Source organism: Papio anubis, chromosome 7 (genome assembly GCF_008728515.1).
Source record: "Papio anubis isolate 15944 chromosome 7, Panubis1.0, whole genome shotgun sequence".
Classification (NCBI taxonomy): domain Eukaryota; kingdom Metazoa; phylum Chordata; class Mammalia; order Primates; family Cercopithecidae; genus Papio; species Papio anubis.
The window spans coordinates 123,179,002-123,204,824 of NC_044982.1; the positions used below are offsets into that span (position 1 = coordinate 123,179,002).

Genomic DNA, 25,823 nt, shown 5'->3' on the forward strand with positions numbered 1-25,823 from the left:
CTGCCGTTGTAACCTCCCACCTCAGGAGGCTGCAGCATTCAACTGCGTGATAAGAAATTGCCAGGCACTTTCTAATTACAATTATCATCATCGTGGATGTCTCTCTTAATTACTTTCTTATAATTAGCTGTTGCTTTTTTCCTCTGCATGTGTGTACTTTGCAGATTTGCTGACATTTGAGCGCCCCAAAATAGGGACATTTGGGGAGGAGGGCAGAAAGGTGGGGGGAAAAGTGAGAAGGGACCTTCTTTTCAGGCAGGCTGATACATTTTGGGGCCTTTGCAGAAGGAAACTGGGGAAAGCAGAAGATGCAAGGGACAGGTTATTTCCTAAGCAGATGGAGAAAGAGAGCAGGGGTGTGGATTTAGGAGCCGAGGTTTGCGGAGGTCTCTGTTGTTAAACGTTGGAGAAAATGTTCTCGAAAAGCCAACGACGTTACCGCTTCTCCAGCTTGGGTTTCATTTTAGGAAATGAGGCTGGGGATGAAATGTACTCTTGTAGGATCCATTCTGGTGTTAATTAAATGACTCAGGTCAGGTGGAGCTTGATTTTCCCCCAAGCCAGTGATGCGTTGTGAGCATCCCTGGGCACCAGGGAGTTGTGACAAAATGGATTATGCTCCTTGACCAGATGGTTGGTTTTCACTGTTGTTCTGATTCTTCCTCTCTCTCCTCATGTCCCCTCAGCCCTGTGTACGGAGGAGTGTGTGCACGGCCGCTGCGTTTCCCCGGACACCTGTCACTGCGAGCCTGGCTGGGGAGGGCCCGACTGCTCCAGCGGTGAGTCTGGGGTTTGGGGGTCAGGAGGACCCCTGGCTCTGACTTGGTAGGGGGGGTGGGTTGTGGTGTGTGCATGCTACATTTTTGTGTTGTGCTGGGGCGACTTGGGATGGGCTGCCTGAGCCTGTCTGAACATCAGGGAGGTGTACCTGCAGTTAAAACCTGGTGGCACTTGAGAGATGATTTGTAGGGGTCTGTGGGGGCATTGTGTGTTGTATATTTATGGAATTGTGGGGTCATCTGGACAACTCTGACTTTTGATGGAACACCTCTAGATATGGTCTTTGATGGTTGATGTGAAATTGACACAGTGCCCAGGAGTACACACTGAGGAGGTCGCCGTTGTCTAGCCCTGGTCCCCAGGTTCACTGCTCCAAAAACTCGGTTTTATGGGTGCCCACAGAGGCTCAGGGGAATTGATTTATGAGACTGGTGGACATTTGGGATGTCTCTGTGTCCCCAAAATTAGAACAGGACACTTGTGGGGGTAGGTCCTTGTGTTCCTACATTTTTGTGGGTGGATGGTTCACCTTCTCCAGGGAAGCCTTCCTACTGAGCTTGGGGTGATGTGGATGCTCTGGGGCCTGGCCCAGTAACCCACAGTGGTGTGGTGCATTGTCTCTACTGTGGGACTGGCCACCAAGAGGGTGCGGCTTACCTGGCAGCTGTTCAGGGAATTCTCTGCCAAGAACACAGATGAAAATGAATCCTCCTTCCCCTCTGGTTTATTGCCCCCTAATATTTGCGGATGACCACCTATCCATTGGCACATTATGCAGTCAAGGGTTGGTTAATATCTTGGTCTTATTTGGTTTTCAAAGAGGCCTTGACTAAGGCTGAAGCCCAAATTTCTTCCTGCTTTGAGTTGGAGTAGAGTGTTTTTATGGTGACCTGATTAGATAAGATAGCCAGTGGTTCCACTAGGGATCTAAGCCCTATTATTTGTCCATCTTGGGGAGCCACCTCCATGTTCCCCATCTGTGTTTTGTTTTGCGTAACTTGGCTTACAAGGAATCTTTGAGGAAGGAGTATCTGACTTGGATTAGGTCAGTCCTGCTGGGATGGGTCTGCCTGCTACTGCTGGATTATATGCTGAGGGCAGCCTATTAGAGATTGAAATACAGCCTGGGTCCCCTGGGGCCCTGAGTGTATAGAAACTGCTGATGAATGTAACTGTGTTTAGTGCTCGCTCTATATCTGACCACCATAGTCTTGAAAACTCGGAGAGGAGAATGTTGGGTCCATGTGGGCCCAGTGTAGTGTTACTGCCCTTTTCTACTCTCTCCGCTGTGGTGGAAACATCTAGTTATGTTTTTTTGTTTCTTTGTTTTCCCAAAGGACTTGACTAGAGCCTCTCTGTCTATGCAGTGCATGAGAACATTCTGGCCAAAGGCAGTATGTGGTTTTGTTTTGCGTCTGGGTGATTCTCTTGGCTCAGGGAGTCCATGGTCTGCTTGCGGTATCCAAGAAACCCCCCAATGTGTTGGGACCTCTGGTGACCACAGTGGCCTCCTCCTTCCACTTGTTCTACTGCTTTGAGTGAGCCATGACTGGGAAACAGGGCCAGACAATGAAAGGTAAACTGAGACACAGATGAGCTAAATAAAGGAAGATGTCCAACCAGTCTTTCTGTCAACTTGAACTGCAAAACACATTGGGTAAAATGTCTGGGCTTTCCCGCCCTTATCTGTGTTTTGTTTTGAGTAACTTGGCTTACAAGGAATCTTTGAGGGAGGAGTATCTGACTTGGATTAGGTCAGGCCTGCTGGGATGGGTCTGCCTGCTACTGCTGGATTATATGCTGAGGGCAGCCTATTAGAGATTGAAATACAGCCTGGGTCCCCTGGGGCCCTAAGTGTACAGAAACCACCGATGAATGTAACTGTGTTTAGTGCTCGCTCTATGCTCGGGACTGTGCTGGGCCATGGGGAGAGCCCTGGAGGGTCTTTTAGACAAGGTCTGTATCTTTTCAGGGTTCTGGCCTAATGAAAGAGATGGAACAAAGGTGGCATTTGATTAACAGGACTAGGCAGTTTAGAGTATGATTTGCCCCCAGAGTGATTTTACCAAGCAAACCGGGAAACAGACCTGTTATTTACAGCACAGAACTAGACTGTCTGATTTAACGCCCCCGCACCCCCAATTCAGTCACCAGACTTGGTGCTAAGCAACCCAAAAGCTCTTTCCTCTCAATTAAATGCACCCTCATGGGTTGAAGAGCCATGGGTCATTGAGCTTTGAATCGACTAAAAGGCATGTGCTATTGAACCCATGGGAAGTTCTAAAAGAGGTTCCAACCCTGTTTGAGGGACAGCAGCATTGAATTAAAGCAATTCGTAGATTCTCACCTTCAGTGTCATTCAGAGCATTGAATGTGTAGATGCTCTGCTAAGAGCTTTCCAACCTCTGCTTGAATATCTACACTGACAAGGAGCTCACTACCTCTTATGGAAGCCCATTCTCATTGTTGGAAAGTTTTCCCTTCTCTGCAGTGGAAACCTACCTTTTAGCTTCTACTGGTTGGTTCTTGCTCATAATAAAGTCCAGGGCAGGGTGGTGGATGACCATGATGCTCCTTGTCCCTGGAATTTCTTCCAAGGAGCTCATTGGACAAGACCACAGTCTGTGTCTACAGAAATGGTCATCTCAGCGCAGTTGATAATAGCCATTGAGGCTGCACAGAAGAAACCAGACACTCTCTAATGGGTCAACCCTTCAGGTATTAGAAGATAGTGATCATTTTCCTCCCCAAGTGTTTCTTCTCCAAGCTCCCTTGTTTCTCACATGATGTCGTCTGGACTACCTTTCCCATCTGGTTTCTCTCCATTGGCTGTGGCCTTTATTCCTCTTAAATGTTTTCTCCTAGATCTGACCACACAACTGCAAGCTTGGTGTGACCAGTATGGAAAAATGAGAGTGGAGATAGCTACTATATATTGAATTTTACTATGTACTGAGTGCTTTGTTTACTTATCTACTTGTTTAATTTTCACAACGAACTTATAGTATGGGAATTGTTATTTAGCCCCGTTTTACAAAGGAGCAAGTTGAAGCAGACAGAGGTTAAAGAACTTCCAGCAGACACACAGCTAGTCAATGGTAAGTCTGGGACTATCACCCAAGCAAAAACCTATGTCCTGAACCTGAACTCTTAATTACTATATTCTCCCTCCTTCTGGATGCTCAACCTCTGTTAATATAGCCCAATGTTGAAATTGATCTGTCATGAGAAAACATGGTTGTTCACAGGGAAATGTGAGCTCTGCTTAAAAGATGTGGCCCTGAGATATTGTGGAGATAGAGGAGTCAGCCATGGGACACAAATTGATACCAGCTTTCCCCAAGTAATTTGCGCCGGCTTGCTACATGCTATTGGGGTCTGTCTGCCAGTGCGCTCTCTACAGTGCCTTAGGGTCTTTGTGGGCGAATCTGTGGAGACAGGTATCTCGGTCCCACTTCAGTGTGATCTCTGGAGATCACTGAATGGGGTTTGTCATGTGACACCCTTTCAGAGAAACTTTGGTTTTGTTTAATTGAAAGCATCGTTCTTGTTTGTTTTTTTTCTCTCTGGTTCTTAAAATTATACCTGTTCATGTTAAAAAGAAAAATCAAACTGTAGCAAAAGTTAGACAAAAAAGGTTAACTCTCCACCCCGGAGATAACCACTGCTAGCATTTGGATGCTTATCCTTCCTGCCATTCTTTTATACATTTGCACATTGAGCTAGATCTGGATATAACTTTTATTATTTAGATCAAAGGTGTGTGCTAGTCTATAACTTGCTATTTAAATTTAACTTTACATCATGCACTCATTTTCTTGTCAATAAATGTGCTCCCTTAGATTTTTAATGGCCTTACAGAATTTCATTCTATGGATTACCACATGCATTTAACTAGTCCCTTGTTGATGGACATTGAAGTTGTTTCTGATTCTTTACTGTCATAGGCCCACCATCCTTTATCCAAGATCCATGGGGCCTGTTGGCTTCAGAATTTATAATTTTTCAGAGTTTAGAAAGCCTATGGTGAGTATGTTGTGTGTGACATATGCCCCCATGGGGTCTGGGCAGCACCCTGGGTGAAACAGTGATATTTCTGAAGTGACTATGACTGATCACATCAAGTGACATAAAAACAATATATAACCTCAAATCGGTTTCATGCAGGTTTTGCCTCTAAATGGATTTTGGTGCTGAATTTTTTAAAACATGTTTTGGACTTTTTAGGGATTTCTGGATTGTGGCCCTGTGTAAAAATGCTGCAGTGATTCTTCTTATGCATATATCTTTTCCCACTTGTCCCAATTTCTTCTTAGGATAAATTCCTGGAAGTGGCAGGGAGGGTTACAAAGATCCATCATCTGACTGCCTGCCCCTACCCTGCCCTGCCCTTTGTGGCTGCCAAGGGATTTATGACTTTGACAGCAGTGAAGGGGATAAATCTAGTACTGGGGTGGGGGTGGGGACTTCTCATTCTTTTACTGACTTATAACCCCCTAGCTGATTTTTTTAAAGGCCTGGACTAATTTCTTTCTGCTCCATAAAGGAAGAGAGATGATACTGATTTGCCTGGTGGGCTGACACACCAACTATCAGATAATTCTGGGCTGTTAGATGGACCACTACGGGGAAATGGAGTGGCTGCCTGCCTGGTCATAAACCTCCATCCCATATAATAATGAAGAGTAAAAGGATGAAATGTCAGTTTATACTGAATAAAGACGACAGAGTGACTCTTATTAAATTGCACTAATCTCACAAGTGGAGATAAAAAGAAAAAAGTTTTCCTATATTGAATATCTAGTTTTTTAAAGTAATTAGGAATATTAAAGCACTGACAATGATTGAGATAGAAACATTATTCATAACTTTTATTTCCGCACTGGGCAATGATCCAGTATATTTCATTTATGAGATTTCAGCTGTACGGAGAAGGACGTGAGCCAATTCCTAAATTAAATATGCCCTGTTAACTTTTATAAATGATGCCCAATAATTAACTTGGAAATTTAAGCTTTCATTGTATGATTTAATTATTGTATTTCCTGGGTCCCGTTTCTCTGCCTCCCATCCCAGGGTGCTTTGCATTTTGGGTTCCAGGCTACAGAATGGCATTTTGTTTTTGGGCCTGTGCCTCCCCTCCAGAAGGCCTGGGGTGGAGATGAGGGAGAAGCCTCCTCCTCCGTTTCCCTCTGTTTTCCACACTATCATGTATTCCACCAAACTGGTCTTATCCACGCACTTAGGACAAAGTGCAGGATAAGTCAAAGCCCGATACACACTGTTCTGCCATCTTGCAGAATTACTCCCCTACTCCCCAGTCACTGGGCACAAGACAGGACTACAGAGCAGGCCTGAGTGATGAAGGCAGCTGGAACCAAGCTGGGCCATCACCAGCTGTAGCTTCTGCCGAGTCCAGCATGTTCTTATCTTGAATGGTGTGTAGGACCCCAGGCCGACTTGGCTTTAAGCTATCTGCAGATTAAAATAGAATGTTAACCAGCTCAGAAATATGCCTACGCTCCTAAACTAGCTCGGGACCCTTGAGGTCAGTGCTTCTCAAACTAAGTGTTTGCTAAAACTTCTTTTTAAAAAAAGTCCTGGTAAAAGATACATAACATAAAATTACTCATTTTATATTTGATATTTATAATGTGCAGTTTGGTAACATTAGTACATTCACATTGTTGTGCAAACATCACCACCATCCATCTCCAGAACTTTTTCAGCTTCCCCAACTGAAACTCTGTCCTCACTGAACACTAACTTCCGATTGCCCCCTTCCCTGGCCCTTGGCAACCTTTCTGCTTTCTGCTTGGCCCTTGGTCTGCTTTCCGTCTCTCTGAATTTGACTACTCTTTGCTTCATATAATTGGAATCATACAGTATTTGTCCCTTTCCAACTGATTGATTTCACTTAGCATAATATCCTCAAGGTTCATCTGTGCTATCACGCGTGTCGGAATTTCCTCCCTTTTTTTTTTTTGTCTTTTTTTTTGAGAATGGAGTCTTGCTCTGTTGCCCAGGCTGGGGTGCGATGGTGCAATCTCGGTTCACTGCAACCTCCGCCTCCCAGTTTCAAGTGATTCTCCTGCCTCAGCCTTCTGAGTAGTAGCTGGGATTGCAGGTCCATGCCACCAAGCCCAGCTAATTTTTGTATTTTTAGTAGAGACGGGGTTTCGCCATGTTGGCCAAGCTGGTCTTGAACTTCTGACCTGAAGTGATCCACTCACAGCCTTCCAAAGTGCTGGGATTACAGGCATAAGCCATCGCGCCTGGCCCCCTCATTTAGTTATGTCCTTTCCTGGTTTGGTATTAGGGTGATGCTGGCTTTAGAATGAATTAGGAAGGGTTCCTTCTTTCTTTATCTTGTGGAATAGTGTCAAAAGGATTGGTACCAATTCTTCTTTGAATGTCTAGTAGAATTCTGCTATGACTCTGTCTGCTCCTGGATTTTTTTTGTTGGTAACTTTTAAATTACCATTTCAATCTGACTGCTTGTTATTTGTCTGTTCAGGGTATCTAATTCTTCCTAATTTAAGCTGGAAGGGTTGTAATTTTCCAGGAATTTATCCATCACTTCTAGGTTTTGTAGTTTATGTGCGTAAAAGTGGGTTCATAGTAGTCTTCCATGATCTTTTGTATTTCAGTGGTGTCAGTTGTAATATCTCCTGTTGCATTTCTTAGTGAGGTTATTTGGATTTTCTCTCTTCTTTTCTTGGTTAATCTTGCTAATAATCTATCAATTTTATTTATCTTTTCAAAGAACCAGCTTTTTGTTACATTTATCGTTTGTATTTTTTATTGTTGTTGTTGTTTCAATTTCATTTAGTTATGCTCTGATCTTGGCTATTTCCTTTCTTCTGCTGGGTTTGGATTTGGTTTGATCTTATTTCTCTAGTTCTTTGAGGTGTGACCTTAGGTTATTTATTTGTGCTCGTTCAGACTTTTTGATGAAGGCGTTTAGGGCTATGAACTTTCCTCTTAGCACCGCCTTTGCTGTATCCCAGAGGTTTTAATAGGTTGTGTCATTATTGTCATTTGAAGAATTTTTAAATTTCCATCTTGATTTCATTTTTGACCCAATGCTCATTCAGGAGCAGGTTATTTAATGTTCATGTATTTACATGGTTTTGAAGGTTCCTTTTGGAGTTGATTTCCAATTTTATTCCACTGTGGTCTGAGAGAGTGCTTGATATAATTTCAATTTTCTTAAATTGATTGAGGCTCGTTTTATGGCCTATCATATGGTCTATCTTGGAGAAAGTTCCATGCGCTGTTGAATAGAATGTGTATTCTGTGGTTGTTGGATGAAATGTTCTGTATATACCTGTTAAGTCCATTTGTTCTAGGATATAGTTTAAATCCATGGTTTTTTTTGTTGTTGTTGACTTTGTCTTGATGACCTGTCTAGTGCTGTCAGTGGAGTATTGAAGTCCCCCACTATTATTGTGTTGCTGTCTATCTCATTTCTTAGGCCTATTAGTAATTGTTTTATAAATGTGGGAGCTCCAGTGTTAGGTGCATATATGTTTAGGATTGTGATATTTTCCTGTTGGACAAGGCCTTTTACCATTGTATAATATCTCTCTTTGTCTCTCTTAACTGCTGTTGCTTTAAAGTTTGTTTTGTCTGATATAAGACTAGCTACCCTTGCTCGTTTTTGGTGTCCAGTTGCATGAAATGCCTTTTCCCACCCCTTTAAGTTTATGTGAGTCCTTAGGTGTTAGATGAGTCTCCTGAAGGCAGCAGATAGTTGGTTGGTGAGTTCTTATCCATTCTGCGGTTCTGTATTTTTTAAGTGGAGCATTTAGGCCATTTACATTCAATGTTAGTATTGAAATGTGAGGTACCATTGCATTCATCCTCTTCTTTATTGCCGGTGTACTTTGATTTTGTTTTTGTTTTTACTTTTTAATTTGTATTTTTGTTTTATAGGTCCTGTGTGATTTATACTTTAAAGAGGTTCTGTTTTGATGTGTTTCCAGGATTTGTTTTAAGATTTAGAGCTCCTTTTAGCAGTTCTTGTAGTGGTGGCTTGGTAATGGTGAATTCTCTCAGCATTTGTTTGTCTGAAAACAACCGTATCTTTCCTTCACATATGATGCTTAGTTTTGCTGGATACAAAATTCTTGGCTGATAACTGTTTTGTCTGAGGAGGCTGAAGATGGGTCCCCAATCCCTTCTAGCTTGTAGGGTTTCTGCTGAGAAATCTGCTGTTAACCTGATAGGTTTTCCTTCACAGGTTACCTGGTGCTTGTCTCTCACAGCTCTTAAGATTCTTTCCTTTGTCTTAACTTTGGATAATCTGATGACAACGTGGCCAGGTGAAGGTCTTTTTGCGATGAATTTTCCAGGTGTTCTTTGTGCTTCTTGTATTTGGATGTCTAGGTCTCTCACAAGGCTGGGGAAGTTTTTGTTGATTATTCCCCCAAATATATTTTCCAGGCTTTTAGAATTATCTTCTTCCTTGGGAACACTGATTATTCTTAGATTTGGTCATTTAACATAATCCCAGACTTCTTGGAAGCTTTGTTCATATTTTCTTTCTTTTTCTTTTTTCTTTGTCTTTGTTGGATTGGGTTAATTCAAAGACCTCATCTTTGAGCTCTGAATTTCTTTCTTCTACTTGTCCGATTCTGCTGAGACTTTCCAGAGCATTTTGCCTTTCTAAAAGCATGTTCAAAGTTTCCTGAAGTTTTTATTGTGTTTTAAGTTACTTATTTCCTTAACTATTTCTCCCTTCACTTCTTGTATCATTTTTTCGATTTCCTTGCATTGGGCTTCACCTTTCTCTGGTCCCTCCTTGATTAGCTTAATAACCCCCTGAATTCTTTTTCAGGTAAATCAGGGATTTCTCCTTGGTTTGGATCCATTGCTGGCGAACTAGTGTGATTTTCTGGGGGGTGAAGAACCTTGTTTTGTCATATTACCAGGGTTGGTTTTCTGGTTCTTTCTCATTTGGGTAAGCTCTGTCAGAGGGAAGGTCTAGGGCTGAAGGCTGTTGTTCAGATTCTTTTGTTCCACGGGGTGTTCCCTTGATGTAGTACTCCCCCACTTTTCCTATGGATGTGGCTTCCTGTGAGCCAAACAGCAGTGACTGTTGTCTCTCATCTGGGTCTGGCCACCTGGTAAGTCTACCCAGCTCTGGGTTGGTACTGGGGGTTGTCTGCACAGAGTCCTGTGATGTAAACTGTCTGTGGTCTCTCAGCCGTGGATACCAGTGCCTGTTCCAGTGGAGGTGGCGGGGGGAATGCAGTGGATTCCATGAGGGTCCTTAACTTTTGTGGTTTAATACTCTATTTTTGTGCTGGTTGGCCTCTTACCAGGAGGTGGCGCTTTCCAGAAAGCATCAGCTATAGTAGTGTGGAGAGGGACTGGCGGTGGGTGGGGCTGTAGAACCCGCAAAATTATATGTCCTTTGTCTTCTGCTACTAGGATGGATAGGGAAGGACCATCAGGTGGGGGTGGGCTTAGGTGTGTCTGAGCTCAGACTTTCCTTGGGTGGGTCTCCCTGCAGCTGCTGTGGGGGATGGAGGTGAGTTTCCCAGGTTAATGGAGTTGTGTACCTAGGAGGATTATGGCTGCCTCTGCTGAGTCATGCAGGTTGTCAGGGAAGTGGGGGGGAAAGCCAGTAGCCACAGGCCTCACCCAGCTCCCATGCAAATCAAAGGGCCAGCCTCACTCGCACGGTGCAGCACCCCGACCCCGCCACCCCCCACCTTCCCACAACAGCCCAGAGTCTGTTTCCAGGTGTAGGGCAAGACAGGCTTGAAAACTTGCCTGAGGCTATCTGCCTCCCACCTGCAAAAGAAATGGGCTTTAGTTCTTCCCCACCTGTGAGGTCTGCACACCCCGATTCGATTTGCGCCCTCCCCCAAGTTATGGCCAGGAGGCTTCTCGCCCCGTTCAAGTTGTTACAAACTTCTGCTAGAGAATTCCTTCTCTCTGTGGAGTTTTACCGCCTGCTCCTCTGTCCACACTCCTGATGGATCCCTGTGGTGCCAGGCAGGAATGGGCTGCCTGCGGACTCCCAAGCCTTTCTGCTGCCTCCTCTACCCCTGTGTTTTACTCAGCTTTCTAACTTAACTCAGCTCCTGGTAAAGTCAGAAACTTCCCCCACAAACAGACTTCAGCCTCTCCAGTGGGGGTGTGTGTTCGGGAGAGGAGGATCTCCCTTTCCCACTTCCACAGTTGGGGCCCTCACAGTATTTGGGGTGTCTCCCGGGTCCTGCAGGAGCAGTCTGCTTCCTTCGGAGGGTCTGTGGTTCCTCTTGGGATTTCTGGTTTGTTCTTGCAGTTGATCTGGAGCTAAAATTCACAATGTAAGCCGCCGCATTGTCCGGGGCTGCAGTCTAGTCCTGCCTCCCAGCTGCCATGATCCCCTAACCCTTTGCCCATTTTTTAATCAGATTGTTTTGTGTTGAGTTATAGGAGTTCTTTATATATTCTGGATATTAACCACTTATTAGATACAGTCACGCACCACATAATGACGTTTGGGTAGGTGACTGACCACATATACGATGATAGTCAAACTAGATGGTGTAGCCTAGGTGTGAAGTAGGCTGTACATCTAGGTTTGTGCAGGTACACCCTATGATGTTTGCGCAACAACAAAGTCACCCACCAATGCATTTCTCAGAACACATCCCTATGGTTAAGCAACATGCGACCATACGTGATTTGCAGATATTTTCTCCCATTCTCTGAGTTCCCTTTTCACTGTGTTGATAGTGTCCTTTTTAAACATTATTTTTATTTTTTAGAGACAACAACTCACTTTGCCACCCAGGCTGGAGTGCAGTGGCACAATCATAGCTCACTTCAGCCTTGATCTCCCAGGCTCAAGCAATCCTCTGGCTTCAGGCTCCTGAGTAGCTGGGACTACAGGCATGTGTCACCATGCCGGGCTAATTTAAAAAATTTTTTTCTTAGATACGGGATCTCACTATGTTGCCCAGGCTGTTCTCAAACTCCTGGCCTCAAGCAAAGCTCCTACCTCAGCCAATTGATCATGTCTTTTGATATATAAAAATTTTTTTTTTAATTTTGATGAAGTCCAATTTAACTATTTTTTCTTTTGTTGCCTATGCTTTTAATGTAATATGCAAGAAATCATTGCCAAATTCAATGTCATGACGCTTTCCCCCTGTGGTTTCTTGTGAGTTTTATAGGTATGCTCCTACATGTAGGTCTTTGATCCATTTTGAGTGAATTTTTGTATAAAGGTTCAATTTCATTTTTTTGCATGTGCATATCCAGTTTCCCCAATACTATTTATTGAAAATACTTTTGCTACAGACCCTTGAAGCTACAAAGTTTAAATTTTTTACCATGTAATGGCACATTAGTTACCTGATAGTTTAAACATTTCCTTATGGTAAAACAAATACAAGTTTATAATAGAATGAAATGTACAACTGGCATTTATTGAAAAACCAAAAAGATGATCTCGACCTTCATACCTTAAATGGGAAGCTTCTGGGGAGGCCTGGTGGTATAGCCCCAAAACCCATGACTACAGATCAGACCAGGCACTGGGATTGGGGATTTCCAGAGATGTCAACCCTGCCAATTGCCTGATTTGGAAAGTACATCAGGGAGTGTCTCTGTCTCAGGGGCCCCTGGACGCACTCTCGTGAAAATGGCAACACCACAGCCTGGTAGCCCAGGACACAGGGGGCAAAGCAAAGGTATAAGATGTGGGCCTGGGTCCCTGCTCCTGGCCTGGGACAGGTGAGGGGTCCCAAAAGGAGATGGGCAGGGCCAGATGGGGGTGTGTGTGGCCCACCACATGGGTCAGCTGGGAAGGGCCACTGCCAAAACTTTAGGGCTCCTCCCAGCAAGGGAGTAAGGAGAATGAATATGAGAGGGGGAGGGAGGCGGGAAGAAAGAAACATGATGAGGGGTCACAATTTGGAGGAGGAAGGTGACGGCGATTTGTGCTTCCGCTGCGTGCAAATGCTTCACATAAATAGTCCCTCCCCAACCCCCGCCTTTTTTTTTTTTTTTTTTGAGACAGAGTCTTGCTCTGTCTTGCTGGAATACAGAATACAGTGGCGTGATCTTAGCTCACTACAACCTCTGCCTCCTGGGTTCAAGCAATTCTCCTTCCTCAGCCTCCCCAGTAGCTGGGATTATAGGTATGCACCACCACACCTGGCTAATTTATACACACACACACACACACACACAGACACATATATATATATATTTTTTTAGTAGAGATGGGGTTTTACCATGTTGGCCAGGCTGGTCTCGAACTCCTCACCTCGGGTGATCCACGCCCCCCTCCCCCGCCCCTTAGCCTCCCAAGTGTTGGTATTACAGGTGTGAGCCACCACGCCTGGCCAACTGTCCCATTTCATCTGCCCAGCAGCCTGGGGAGGACATATGTGTTATTCTATTCCACAAACCAAGAAATCAAAGCTCGGGCAGGTGGAGTCACTTCTGATATTCACCCAGCTATAAAGCAGCAGATCTGGGATCAGAACCCTGAACGTGTGTTCTTCCTTAGCTCCATGCTGCCCCTGAAGGGGTGGGAGTTGCCTTAGTTAGTTCAGGCTGCTGTAACAAGAATCACGTAGACTGGGTGGCTTCCACGGAAATGTGTTTCTCACAGTTCTGGAGGCTCGGAAGTCTGAGACCAAGGTTCTGGCTGACTCTGTTTCTGGCGAGGGCCTGCCTTCTCACGGTGTCTTCCAGAGTGGAGAAGGGGGTCATGTCCCTCATGTCTCTTCTTTAGATCAGTGCCCTCTAAGGGGACTGCTTACCTCCCACAGACTCTACACAGGTTCCACCTCCACACAGCACTACACTGGGGATTAGGGTTTTGACATGAATTTAGGGGGGACTTGAACATTCAGTTCATAGCAGAAGTCCTGTGACTTAACATACAGGAAAGCTGGTTTTGTTCCAGCTCTGCCCTGGGGGACCCTGGTCCTTTCCTCTCTGTGGGCCTCAGTTTTCTCATCTTTAAAGTGGGAAGGGCCGGGCGTGGTGGCTTACACCTGTAATCCCAGCACTTTGGGAGGCTGAGGCAGGTGGATCACTTAAGGTCAGGAGTTCGAGACCAGCCTGGCCAACATGGTGAAACCCCATCTCTACTAAAAATACAGAAATTAGCCGGGCATGGTGGCAGGTGCCTGTAGTCCCAGCTATTTGGGAGGCTAAGGCAGGAGAATTGCTTGAACCCGGGAGGCAGAGCTTGCACTGAGCCGAGATCGTGCCACTGCTCTCCAGCCTGGATGACAGAGTGAGACTCCACCTAAAAAAAGAAAAAAGAACAAAGAAAAAAGAAAGTGGGAAGGTGAGCATGGCTATTTCCACTGTGACAGCTCATGATGTTTTATTTCTAAGGAGTCAATGTCCAGGACTGGCTCACCTAATCCGAGGCCCTGGTGACTTCCCCGCTGTCCCCTGGTGGAGGATATCTCCCCTCCCTGCTGCCCCGCTCATGGCCACCCTGATTCTTTCTTCATTCCCAGACCTGGAGAGGATGGGGAGGTAGGGAGGTGGGGCATGAGGGGGATGGGGCAGCCTTGTGATCACATCCTCGCCCCCTCCAGGTGGGAGCTCCTGCTGAGCCCTATGCTGTGCAGGTATGGCTCATGCGTGCAGTGGGTGTGCAGAGGGCGCTGTGCCAGCTGGGAGGCCGCAGTTCTCTCTCGAGTTGTTTTTTCACTGCATCGAGCCGGCTGTCAAGGTTAAAGCAACTTCAGATGAATCACCACAAAGCAATTACACTCACTGTTCCTCGCGTGCAGCTCTGCTCAGCCCGCGGCCCCTCGCAGACCCACCTGGGCCGCCTTCTGCTGGCATCTGGTGTGCCTGTGGGCCTCCCCGGGATGGTGGGCTCTGTGTCAGCCCCACACACTGGGTCGCAGTCACCGTGACAAGGACAGAAGGGAGCTGTGTGCTCAGCAGCAAATGCTTTTTCAAGGTTTATGAGTAAGAGGAGCTGCTATTCACCCTGGAATTCTAATTTTGAACAAAAAGAAATTCAATAGCCAGGACCACCAGCCTCATTGACTCAGTATTCTACATCCTTGACTTCTCCTTGGTGCACATTTACTGAGCACTTCTCAAAGGCCAACACTGCCCTCCGCTGTGGCCTGCAGCCCCCCAGGACTCAGGGGCTAGGTGGTCTCTCACCTGTCTCATGGTCACTTTCAGGCTGGAGCACAGGCTCCTCACAATTGAGTCTGTCCTCACACTTCTCACCCCACGGCCTCAGACAGACCCAGCCCTGACAGTCACCAGATGTGGTGAACCCAGGGTTCAGGACTGAATTGGGGGTTTGGAGATGAGGAGAGCATAGCCTCCATCTTCCAAGAACTTTGAGCAGAAGCCAGAACCACCAGCACAGACGGGAGGGAGGAGGAGGAGGCTGGAGAGGAAAGGCTCTGCTTTTATGGGAGGGGGACCTGGATGGCTTGGGAAAGCCGTCATGGGAGGGTGGTGGAAGGCAGGAGCCAGGTGTGTGCTGCAGTCCCCCTTTTAGAAAGAGAATCTGAGGCTCAGAGAGGTTACATGATGGCCTGCGGTCCCGCATCTGGTGACTGTCAGGGCTGGGTCTGTCTGAGGCCATGGGGTCAGAAGTGTGAGGACAGACTCAGTTGTGAGGAGCCTGTGCTCGAGCCTGAAAGAGACCATGAGACAGGTAAGAGACCACCCAGCCCCTGAGTCCTGGGGGGCTGCAGGCCGCAGGGGAGGGACAGCAAGAACCTGGGTCTGCTGGCCTTGATGTCCATCTCTCCGCCCTTGGCTGTCACATCCCCCAGCCTCTGCCTCCTTCTCTTTGAGATGTTCCAGTCTTGGTGACACTCTGGAAGCCAGAAGAGAGGTGAGTCTCCTCTCTCCCAGGCTCCGTTTCTTTCACAGTGCCTCCCAGGAGAAATGGGAAAGGAGAAGAAGCAGGCGCGGGGGAACGCTGCCCTCGTGGGAGCCCAGACCTTTGTCAGGATGAGGATTGGGCTAGGTAGGGGCAGCCCATGGAGACCCCAGAACACCGGCCCACAGGCAGCTGGTCCTCTCACCCCATCTCTACCCTCCACCCACTCATATTCCTGTGATGCTGCTGCTGGGTAAATGCACCTGATAGCAATCACCTAAGTGCACGCCAAGAATGACCCTGTATGGCAGACACACCTGAATGTGTGTTCTGAGCTAGGGAATCTGAGAGTGGCCAACCTGGAGATTCGTTCCTTGTCTATGAGGAATATCTGAGCCGTCGGCCTGTCTGGTGGAACATTGGCTGTACAGGGGATTGAACCCTGAGTTTTGGTGGGGAGTGGGGAGGGCGGGAGGTTGGGGGGGGGGGGTGAATGAAGGTCCCAGGTGGAGGTTGTTAGGGTGCTAAGTGGAAACATTATAGCAACTGCATGCCTTTTACAAGCAGTTGCGGTTCTTCTGCCCAGCCCGCCACTGGGCTCTCCTCTGCATGTAAGCCCCCAGTAAAACCCCGTGTCTCATTGGCTGTTTCTGGGTCTCTTCTGTGGCCTCTTGAACCTGGTGCCATCCCCACTGGAGTTGATAGGGGTTCAGCACAACAGATGCCCACCAGAAAAGGAGGGGAGACCTTCTGAGAATCCTCATCTGTCCCCCCAAAAAGATCCCAGGCCCAGCTCTGTCCCCAGCCCCTCCCCTTCACAAGCAGGAAGACAGGCAGGCCATAGGGCAGGGGGCAGTGTGGGGCCACTGCTCTCCCCATCTTTGAGAAAGGGCAGCTCCCAGAGTTTCACCTCTTCCCCGCTGCCCACTGCCCCTCAGACCAAGGAAGATTTGGGGCCAGTCAGGACCAGTCACATGTGAGCAGGAGTAGGGGTGAGGCAGAGCCCTGGCATGTGTGGCTCCTCCTGAATTTTTGGACTTGAGAAAGCCAGAAACAGGATAGCCTGGGGTCTGTGAGGGAACTGCGTGCTCGGGGGTGTTGGAGGTGGGGAGGAAGGTACATTCTGCCTAACTCAGTTCCGGCCATCTGCTCCCTGAGAACAAGATTAATAAATAAATGACACACAGGGAGTCTCGAGAACTGGCAAGAGGGGAGCTGTGGAGATCCCGCCTCGAATGTGACAAAAGCAGAATAGAGTGGCAGGAGCCCAACTGGCATTGTTGCACGTGCTGGCAACCGGGTAGATACCCCTCCCTAGCCCCACACAGGCATGGAAAGGACCTGCACTTCCAGCGGCAGCCCCCGGGCAGGGTCTCCATGAGCGGACTCACGAACTGCGCTCACCTGCTCCCAGCAGCCTGCAGGATGTGCCTAGAACTCTGAGGGGAAGGAGAGGGAGAAGAAGGTGCGTCTCACCCCAGCCAGAGAGGGGCCTGGTAATGGGGGAGCCCTGTCCCCAAGAAGGTCAGCACCAGTCAGCCCTGGCCCACCCTGGCCCTCTTGCGGGCCCCTGCAGACCTCCTTTCATCCTGACGCAGCCCCATAAGGTGGGATTAGGGAGCCGAGGCCTGGGAAGTCTAGTCACCCTCCAAGGTCACTCGGCCGCTGCAAGTGTGAGCTCTCCACTGGGGCGTGTTTCCGCCACGATGCAGGGTTGTGCAGGAGGTGGCACTGAGGCTGACAGGGAAGGAAGCTGGGCTTTGCTCTTGCTTAGGCTTCTCTCCTAACTCATCCAGTGCTTCCTCTACACATTGTCCTAGAGAAAGTAGTTCATTACTCTCATCGCCATCTTTCAGAGGAGGAAATGGGCTCTGAGAGGTTCAGTACTTGACCCAAGGGTACTCATAAGCAGCAGGAGCAGGATTTGAACTCAGGCAGTCTGTCCCTGGAGACCACCCTTGAAACTCTGGTTGATGCCTCTGCCTTCCCTCCCCAACCCCTCCCACACTTGGTAGGTGGGCAGGCTGCTGAAATGCCAACTGGGCCACACCCATGTCCCTGTTCCCTGTCGCCTGCTGGGAAGTGCTCATCTCCTTGGCCAGGGCTTCCTGGCCTCTCTGGATCTGGCACCTGCCTGGCTTTCAACCTCATCTCCCTCCCATCGTTCCCACCCTTGCCCTCTTTCACCCACTGACCCATTGCTCTTCTGCTGTTAAAGCCCGGCACAGATGCCCCCCTAGTGTGAAGCTTCCCTGATTCCCAGGGGCCTCAACTCTGCACATGGCCATGCGGTCCTTGCCGCCCTGGGTGGTTATGGTTTAACTGTGTTTGCCTCCCTCTCACCCCTATGCCCGAGACCTCTTCATACAGGGCCCACGCCTTTCTTGTCTCTGTGACCTGGAGCCCCTCATGCTGCCTGGCACATGGAAGGCACTAAGCACAGCGTTACATGGAATCTGGTGGACTTGTTCTCCTGTTTTATCACGTCTTTTGTTCCTTCTGGAGGTGGAGGTGGGACTAGGGAAGATTATGGGGCTCTGGGTTGGATGCTTGAGAGAATTCAAAGCCATATCACGTGATCTTCCAATGCTTCCCACCTATGGGGAGTAGGGGGCCAGACACATGCCCCAAGAATTGCAATATGAGGCCAGGAGTCAAACTGGTCCTTCAGAGGAAGCAGAGATCATATCCAGTGGAGAGATGGGAATGATGCTAAAAACATGGTAGAAGCAGAGATCAAAGAAGGATGAGATGTGAGGTTTCAGTCATCAGATACGGAAAGAGAGGGTGCTCCAGGCAGGCCCACCCACATAGCAAAGGTGCCAGTGCTGAACAGGTTAGTGTGGTTGAAGCGGAGGCACCCAGAGGAGTGAGAGCCAGGCTGGATTGATGGGCCAGGGCAGATGGCATGGTGCTGTCACACCAATAGCCCAAGGGGCTCTGGCGTTATTCTGTGGGCATGGGGAGCCCCTAAAGGCTTATTTTTCATCTACTCATTCTGCAGTGTTTCCTGGTGGGCAACCCTTTAACTCTTTCTTCTCCTAAGTAGCATGTGACCAGCTCTGGGCCTAGGTATGGGAAGACAGGGGATGCTGAAGGCTTTGATCTGTCCTTTGAGCCCCGGCCAGTCCCTCTGGGCAGCTGGGCAATGCTCTACTTCCTCCATCCCTGACTGGAGGCTACTGAAGAACATATGGCAGGCTATCTTGGCGTTGGGAAGGAAACAGATTGGAATGGGGGGTGGGGAGATTGCTGTGATTAAGAGTTGGTGAATGGATCTGGGCAGAAAATGACCCACAGAGGCCAGGTTGGACATGTCCTGGCCCAACCCCTCTCTGCCTTTCCTGGTGCCGCCCAGGAGATATCCTGGTACAGCCTTACTGCCCCCTGACATCTCTGACTCCCAGCCTGCCTCTCAGGAGTAGCCATGCCCTCCACATCCAGTCCTCAGACCCCTGTGCTGCCCCCAAGCAGGCAGTCACTGTTCAACAGTGCCACAGCAACGAGGCAGCGGCAGAACTGGGGAATCTGTCACCCTCTAATAAGGAAAGCCCATTCTGGCAGACTGGGTAAATGGCCTCAAATTGAATAATTAATAAAGTTATAAAAATATGTCTACTATACGGCCAGAATAATTCAGCCCAATTAGAAGCAATTATTTCTCATAGTTACGCCACTTGGTATTTTTTTTTTTTTTTTTTTTGACAAAGATCTTTAGTAATATCACAGGATTATCAGGTTTGGCTGCCTGCTTGAGAAGTTCTTTTGAGACAATCCTTCTTCCAGATGAGGAACATCCATCCATCCATCCATCCATCCATCCATCCATCCATCCTGTCTACCAGTCCAACCATTCATCCCCTTGTCCAACTATGTATCAGTCCATCCATCTATCCATCCCTTTATTCTTCCATCCATCTGTCCATCTATGCATACATCTATCTGTTTATTCATTCATCCACTCATTCAGCAGACATTTCTTAAGCCCTTTCCATGTGCCAGACACTATGCTAGGTTCTGGGAATATGGAGATGAATAAGGTCCTGCCCTTGCCCTGAGAGGCCCCAAGGACCTCTCAGCCCAGGCAAGTGACCTTTGAGTCACAGAAGCTCTTGTTCCTGTTCCTCTTCAGAGGTCCTGCCAAATACCATTTTTGCCCTTCGTTTCATTCCCTTTATTTCATGGATACGTACGTAGCTATTCGGACTTAAACTTAGCCTTGACCCAGGTAATGGGCTCCTTCCCAAGGTGGCTTAGCTCGTTCTCCTATATTTGAGAGCTCAGGGATCTGCTTGCTTCCACACACCCACTGTTCTGGGTCCCGACCTTTTCTCTGAGCCATCAGTGGCTGTGGGATCTGGCTTCACTGTGTCCCCTGTCTTCAATGTGATCTGGGGCAAGACATTTACTTTTTCTTGGCCCATCTTTAAAATATGAAGGATCACTGTGCTACTGTAAGCTCAAAGGAATGGTGAGAGTCCAGAGGCTTGGGGCCACCTGTTGGAGATGCAGTCTGCTATCCGGAACACTGGACATTAGTGGAATTCTGAGTTAAATCAATTCATACTTTACAGGCATCCCGCAGGAAATCCTTCCGTAAAGCCAGTACTCTTTTTGCAATGAAAATATCCTGCTTCTGATTTATCTGCTGGACATTGGAACTTTTCTCATCGCACAGCAAAACAGTATCATTAAGTCTCCATAGAGCCCTTGCTGTAAGCCCAGATCTGTGCTGGCCTAATCTGATAGAATTCTCTAGTGAGTATCTTACAGTCACCAAACATTTATTGGGGGCCTGATATATTCAGGGGATGCAGAAAGACCTTGCCCCAGAGGGCTTCTCTAACATGGGTTTCCTTTTGCTTCATTGTGAATCAGAATGTCAGAGCTAGCAAAGGCTTTTTGACCCTAAATGAAGTAAAATGGCAAGCTGTAGGTTGGGAGAAGATATTTGCAATACCTGTAATCTATAAGGATTAATATCCAGAATATATTTTTTAATCCTACAAATTGATAAGATTAAACCCAATTCAAACACTGGTGAAGAACATAAACATGTACTTAGCATACTTAGCATGCATATTTTGATGGGCAATAAGTGTATGGAAAGATACTCACCTCACTAGGAATCAAGGATATGCAAATTAAAACTAAGATGCCACCCTATGACCCCAAACAGATTGAGGAAAACCAGTTCCTGATAATACCAAGGGTTAGTAAGGACACAGGGAGATGGAAACTCTCATATGATACTGGTGAGAGAGTGACTTGGCAGTACCATGTTAGGGAGCAGTTTGGTAACTTTAAATAAAGTTGGAGATAATACCAACCCCAGAATGCTATGCATCTCAAATCTTTTTTCTACCACAACCTAGATTCATAAATTCATTTTATGTCATGTCCCAGCACGTATGTCTTCACACACTGATATTTTAAAATCTCTTCTATTTAACTTTTAAAAATGGTAATCATGGCCCATTATATTGATTTCATGACTCTCCTCTGGGTTACAACTGCAGTTTGAAAACCTCTGCTCCAGAGAGCCTCTCCAACAGGCGCAAGCCTGCATTATTGTTCATAATGGTGAAAAGCTACAGGTCCCTCAAGAGGGAAGTGGATACATTGTAATATATTCATACAATGGAGTCTCCACAGCAGTTAAAATGAATGAACTAGCGCTTTACCTGTCTACTTGGATGAATCTCAAATATATCATATTGAGTGAAAAAAGCAAGTTGCAGAGGGCTTCATACATACCATATGGTATCATTTATTTAAGTGTAAAAGCATGCAAAATAATGAATATGTTATTTATCGGTCCATTCATATGTAGTAAAAATACAAATACAGACATAGGAAGGATCCACACCAAACCAAAGGCAGGCTCAGGTTACCCCTGGGGAAGGAGAAGGATGGGCTAGGGAGGGATACCCAAGGACTTTCAACCAGGTAATGTTTTTTATCTAAAATGAAAACATCTATAGCAAGACTGGAGGATGTTAAGATCTGTTGGATGGATACGCTATGGTTGTTTTAATTTTATTTAAACTTTACAGAATACCTGAAACAGTCCATATGCAAAAGAAAAGTCCTTTGACACCTCTTTATCCACCTGTCCAGCACCCAAGCTCATGTGGGGGAAAACATGTTGACTTGTCCTAAACTCAGGTGTTCACTCAGTGTAGTTCAACAATATTTATTGAGCACCCACTATGGGTCTGACAATACCAGGTGTGAGGAAGGGGAGGTATTACCTGTGAAAATTTGGAGCTCAGCAGGGGAATAGGCTGCCCACCCAACTCTGGCATAGAAAGCAGGTAAACATTCAGGCTGCCCACCCACCTCTGCCATAGAAAGCAGGTAAACATTCATGCCACAAAGAGGAGCCCAAGTTCACCCTGTGTCTCCCTGGGGAACCAGGAAAGGCTCCCTGGAGGAGGTGAGGACCATGATGGGCATTGAAAAATGGATAGAGAGTGATCTGTTAAACCCTGGAAAGGAGATGGGAAAGAAGAGACGATGGAGCAGCTCAGGACTGTACGCTGAAGCACTGCAGCTAAGATGGGGAAATGCTCCCTGGATGGCAGTGCCCAGGAGGAGATAAGATTAATGGAGTGAAGAGGTGGGTCTAATTCATCACACGGAGCTTAGGAGTGCTGGGCTCCCGGAAGCTGTGGGAGATTGGAGACAGCCTGCCCACAAGGACGGGCACAGCCTCTCAGGGACAGCCCCTTCCACCTCCCATCCTTAGCAAGGGCTCCAGCAGGGAAGAGGGAGGGTGTGATTCTGCTCAGATCCCAGACTTCATATTTATTTGACCAGCTCCCAATAAATTCCTCAAGCCAGAGGCCTCACCATTCATCTCAGGCTGGCGAGGCGGAGGTGGGGGTGCACTGCAAAGGAAGTGTCTGTCTTAGATTGCTTGGGGACATGGCCACATGTCTTGCTGGGAGGCCAGCCCCTAAATCCTCCTCTGACTTGCTCCCTTCCTAGTAAATCTGAATAGTTTAAAATAACTCCTTCTGACCTTGAGGCTGGTGCCAACTATGTGCCATCCATCAGCCCTGGCTGATTTCTTATTAAGGTTCTGCTGTTCCCTTGCAAAAGTTGCCACCTTAAATCAAAGGGCCCATAGGGCAAGGGAGAGACCAGGGCCCTGCAGACAGTGGGGCAACAGCAAGTCAGGAAGATGAGGTTCTAGTGCGGCTGCTGGAGTGAGCCAGGCAACCTTCCTGGGCCCTGACCCTACAGCTTGCATGAGGGCCTATGGATGATAGTTGTCCAAGCTCTGCAAAGCTAGAAAAGGCTGCCTAGGGAGGAGCTCAGAAGAGACCAGCTTCCCAAGGTTTTCCAAAAGGCAGCAGGGAGAAGACTCAGGTAAAGTGGACTCTTGTAGCACCGATTACATTCATTCATTCACTCACTTAGGAATACATGTCACTTATTTAATAAATCTGTATCAGGTGCCTACTGGGGATGCTGGGGATTCCGCAGTAAACAGGACAGAGAAGGTGCATGTTTTCATGGATATTACCCTTCAGTAACATAATTAACAAGAATATAAGTAAACATGGTAATTTCAATTGGTGATAAGTGCTAAGAAGAAAATAAAAGGGAGTGACGGGTTAGAGTGTGTGAGGTGGGGTGGTCAGGGAAGGCCCTCATGGGAGCTCATGGGAGGATTTGAGCCAAGACTTGAATGCAGGGAGGAGTCACCAGGCCAAAAACTAGGGGAGCTGTGTGTTCATCAGCCCTCATTCTTGGTCTGTTTTTGATTCAGTAGAACAAAGTTTGTTTTACACTCCAGGGACAATTGCCAGGCTCTGCAGAGGATTTACAAATGGATGAACATGTTCCTGCTCACACAATGCCTTCTATCTAGTGGATGTGATCATGCACCATGCAAGAAACCATAGGGCAGGGCGGCTGGGGATGAAGGCATCTTGCTGAAAGCTCAGAGAAGGCACAGGCCCCTTCCTGCCTGGATGAGCAGGGAAGGGCTCCTGGAGAGCAGAGTGCCGGAAGGGAGTCCTCTGGCAGGAGCTGTGGGCTCTGTGAGCAGTGCCTGGGTCCCAGTGGTGCTCATTTATTCTGTCAGATGCTGGTGCTGGGTGGGCGCGTGTGTCCTATTAATTACTGGAGTGAACGGAGTTGTTTCTTGGAGAAATGCAGATGACACATATTGCCCCATCAGCAAAAGAACTATGGGCAGGGAGGGATGCGGAGTTGGAACCAGCTTTCTTTTAATAATTGGCAGCAGATGAGTGGCATGGATTTTTTTTTCCTTACTGTTGCTGCTGCCAGAGGAAATCACTGAGGTTTCCCCTCTTTTGTGCACTGCATGTCTCCTGGCTCCAGGTCACAGCCCCAACTGGGAACCTGAGCCCCGGATGGTACAGATCATGAGAAATGACAGATCCCCGATGCAGCTGCAGGGCCTCTCTGGGGAGAGCACACACCACACAGCCCGGTCTGCTGTTGAAATGAGCAATTCTCTTTCATAAGTCAATACAATTTGCTTAGCAAATAAAGATTAGCAGGGCCACCTTCTCCGCGTTTGCTCTCAGCTCTAAACTTCTCTCGACATGGGTCACAGCCAAGGGTTGCAGAGAACAACCGAGAAATACAGTGGCTTCCCATGCACCTTGGAAGCTGATTGGCTGATGACCTCAGAGGCTGGCACTGCACTCCACGGTGGAGACTCTTGGAGGGCAGACTCCAGGCTAGGCACTGCAGAGGCAATGTCAGCTCTTTCCCTCAAGGAGTGTAGAGTCTAGGAGAGAGAGACAGGCACAGTCATCAGGGCCTGAAAATGATGTGTTATCCTATACCTGTGTACAGGGCAGGAGGTGAGGGCAGGGAGGGAGAGGACAGTTCTATAAGGTGGACCTTGGGTGGAGCTTTTATCTCATTCTTTATGCCCATACAATGCTTGGCACAGAACAGGTGTGGCATAGAATGAAGAATATGGGACAACACAGTCTCTAAGTCCCACAAGATACGCCACAGCTGAAATGAATCAAAGTCATCTTCTAGTTCTTGAGAGGTGGGGAGATTAAACTAGTGCATAGTTTTCTCTCGATTCCATGTTTTCCCCTTTAATATCTTCCTATAACCTTTGGTTTCTACAACTGCTTGACTACACTAAAGTCCAGGGAAAGAGATGAATACTATGAAGCACTTACTATGGTGGTGGGCTCTGGGCTGGGTGTTCACAGACATTGGCCTCGTTTAATCCCCCCACTTCCTCAACAGCCTTGCAAATTATTCCCGTTCCACAGATGAGACTGAGAGGTGATATAGTCAAGGCCTCCCAGCTGCTGGAGGGTGGGGAGGCAGATTAATTTGAAAGAGCATACCTGCGTTAGATGATGTTCACCTTAGCCCAGCATTGCCTATCTATCTCTGCAGATTTGGTAAATGGTATTTTACAAAGATACCCGCCCCCCACCACCACCACCACCACCAGAGCCAGCCTCTTGTAGAATACAGGGTTACAGATCCCTCAACTAGCAATTGTTGAACATCATTTTTGCTTGCTCATTGGTGATCCCATAAGGCTTAATGCTTAATCCTTTCCTGCCAAACTGGTCCTGGTTGTCACGTGGACACCCGTCACCTAGCCAGGACAGGCTTGGGCAGTTGGCCTTTGGTTGGAGATGTGTTAAAGTGGGGCAGGTAATGCCCAGGTCAGGTGTGCCTTGGAAATTTCCAGAACCCACCTCTCTGGCTGCTCACTGCAAGCTCTGATTGAAGGGGCAACTGAGCCTGACACAGTTTTCTCAGCTCCCAGACTGTTTCTAAAACCAACATCTCCAAAGATTAAAGCTGGGCTTCCCCAGCCCTCATTGCCTGTGGGGCAACCTCAGGGCCAACCCTCTGGGTGAGCAGACTACTGCCCCAGAGCCCAGACAGAGTGACTTTCACTCCAGTCTTTTCCTGATTGTCCTCCCCAGACTGCTGAGGTCATTTCCCTTAGGCTGGAGAAAAGGGAAAGAGGAGCCTAGGCCACTCCCTAATTAAACCAGTTTTCTTAGAGCAGTGGTCAGCAAGCTATGGTCCATGGGCCAAATCTATTCCATTGCCTGCTTTTATAAATAAAGTTTTATTGGAATACAAGCATGCCCATTCATTTCTGGATTGCCTGTGACTGCTTTCTCACTGTCACAGCAGAGTTGAGTAGTGGTGACAGGGACTGTCTTGCCCA

General features: G+C 47.4%; 1 protein-coding gene across 28 annotated transcripts in view; it reads left to right on the top strand.

The window, feature by feature from the left end:
* MEGF11 (multiple EGF like domains 11) overlaps positions 1-25,823 on the top strand; it is a 422,037-nt gene that overhangs the window by 221,802 nt on the left and 174,412 nt on the right. For all 28 annotated transcript variants that reach the window (XR_002523606.2, XR_002523609.2, XR_002523602.2 and 25 more), the window contains exon 5: positions 687-779. Coding sequence is in view for 19 of the 28 variants with exons in the window: in XM_021941755.2 (XP_021797447.1) it covers positions 687-779 (93 nt within the window). In the remaining 9 variants the exon portion in view is untranslated. The remainder of the gene's footprint in view (positions 1-686; positions 780-25,823) is intronic.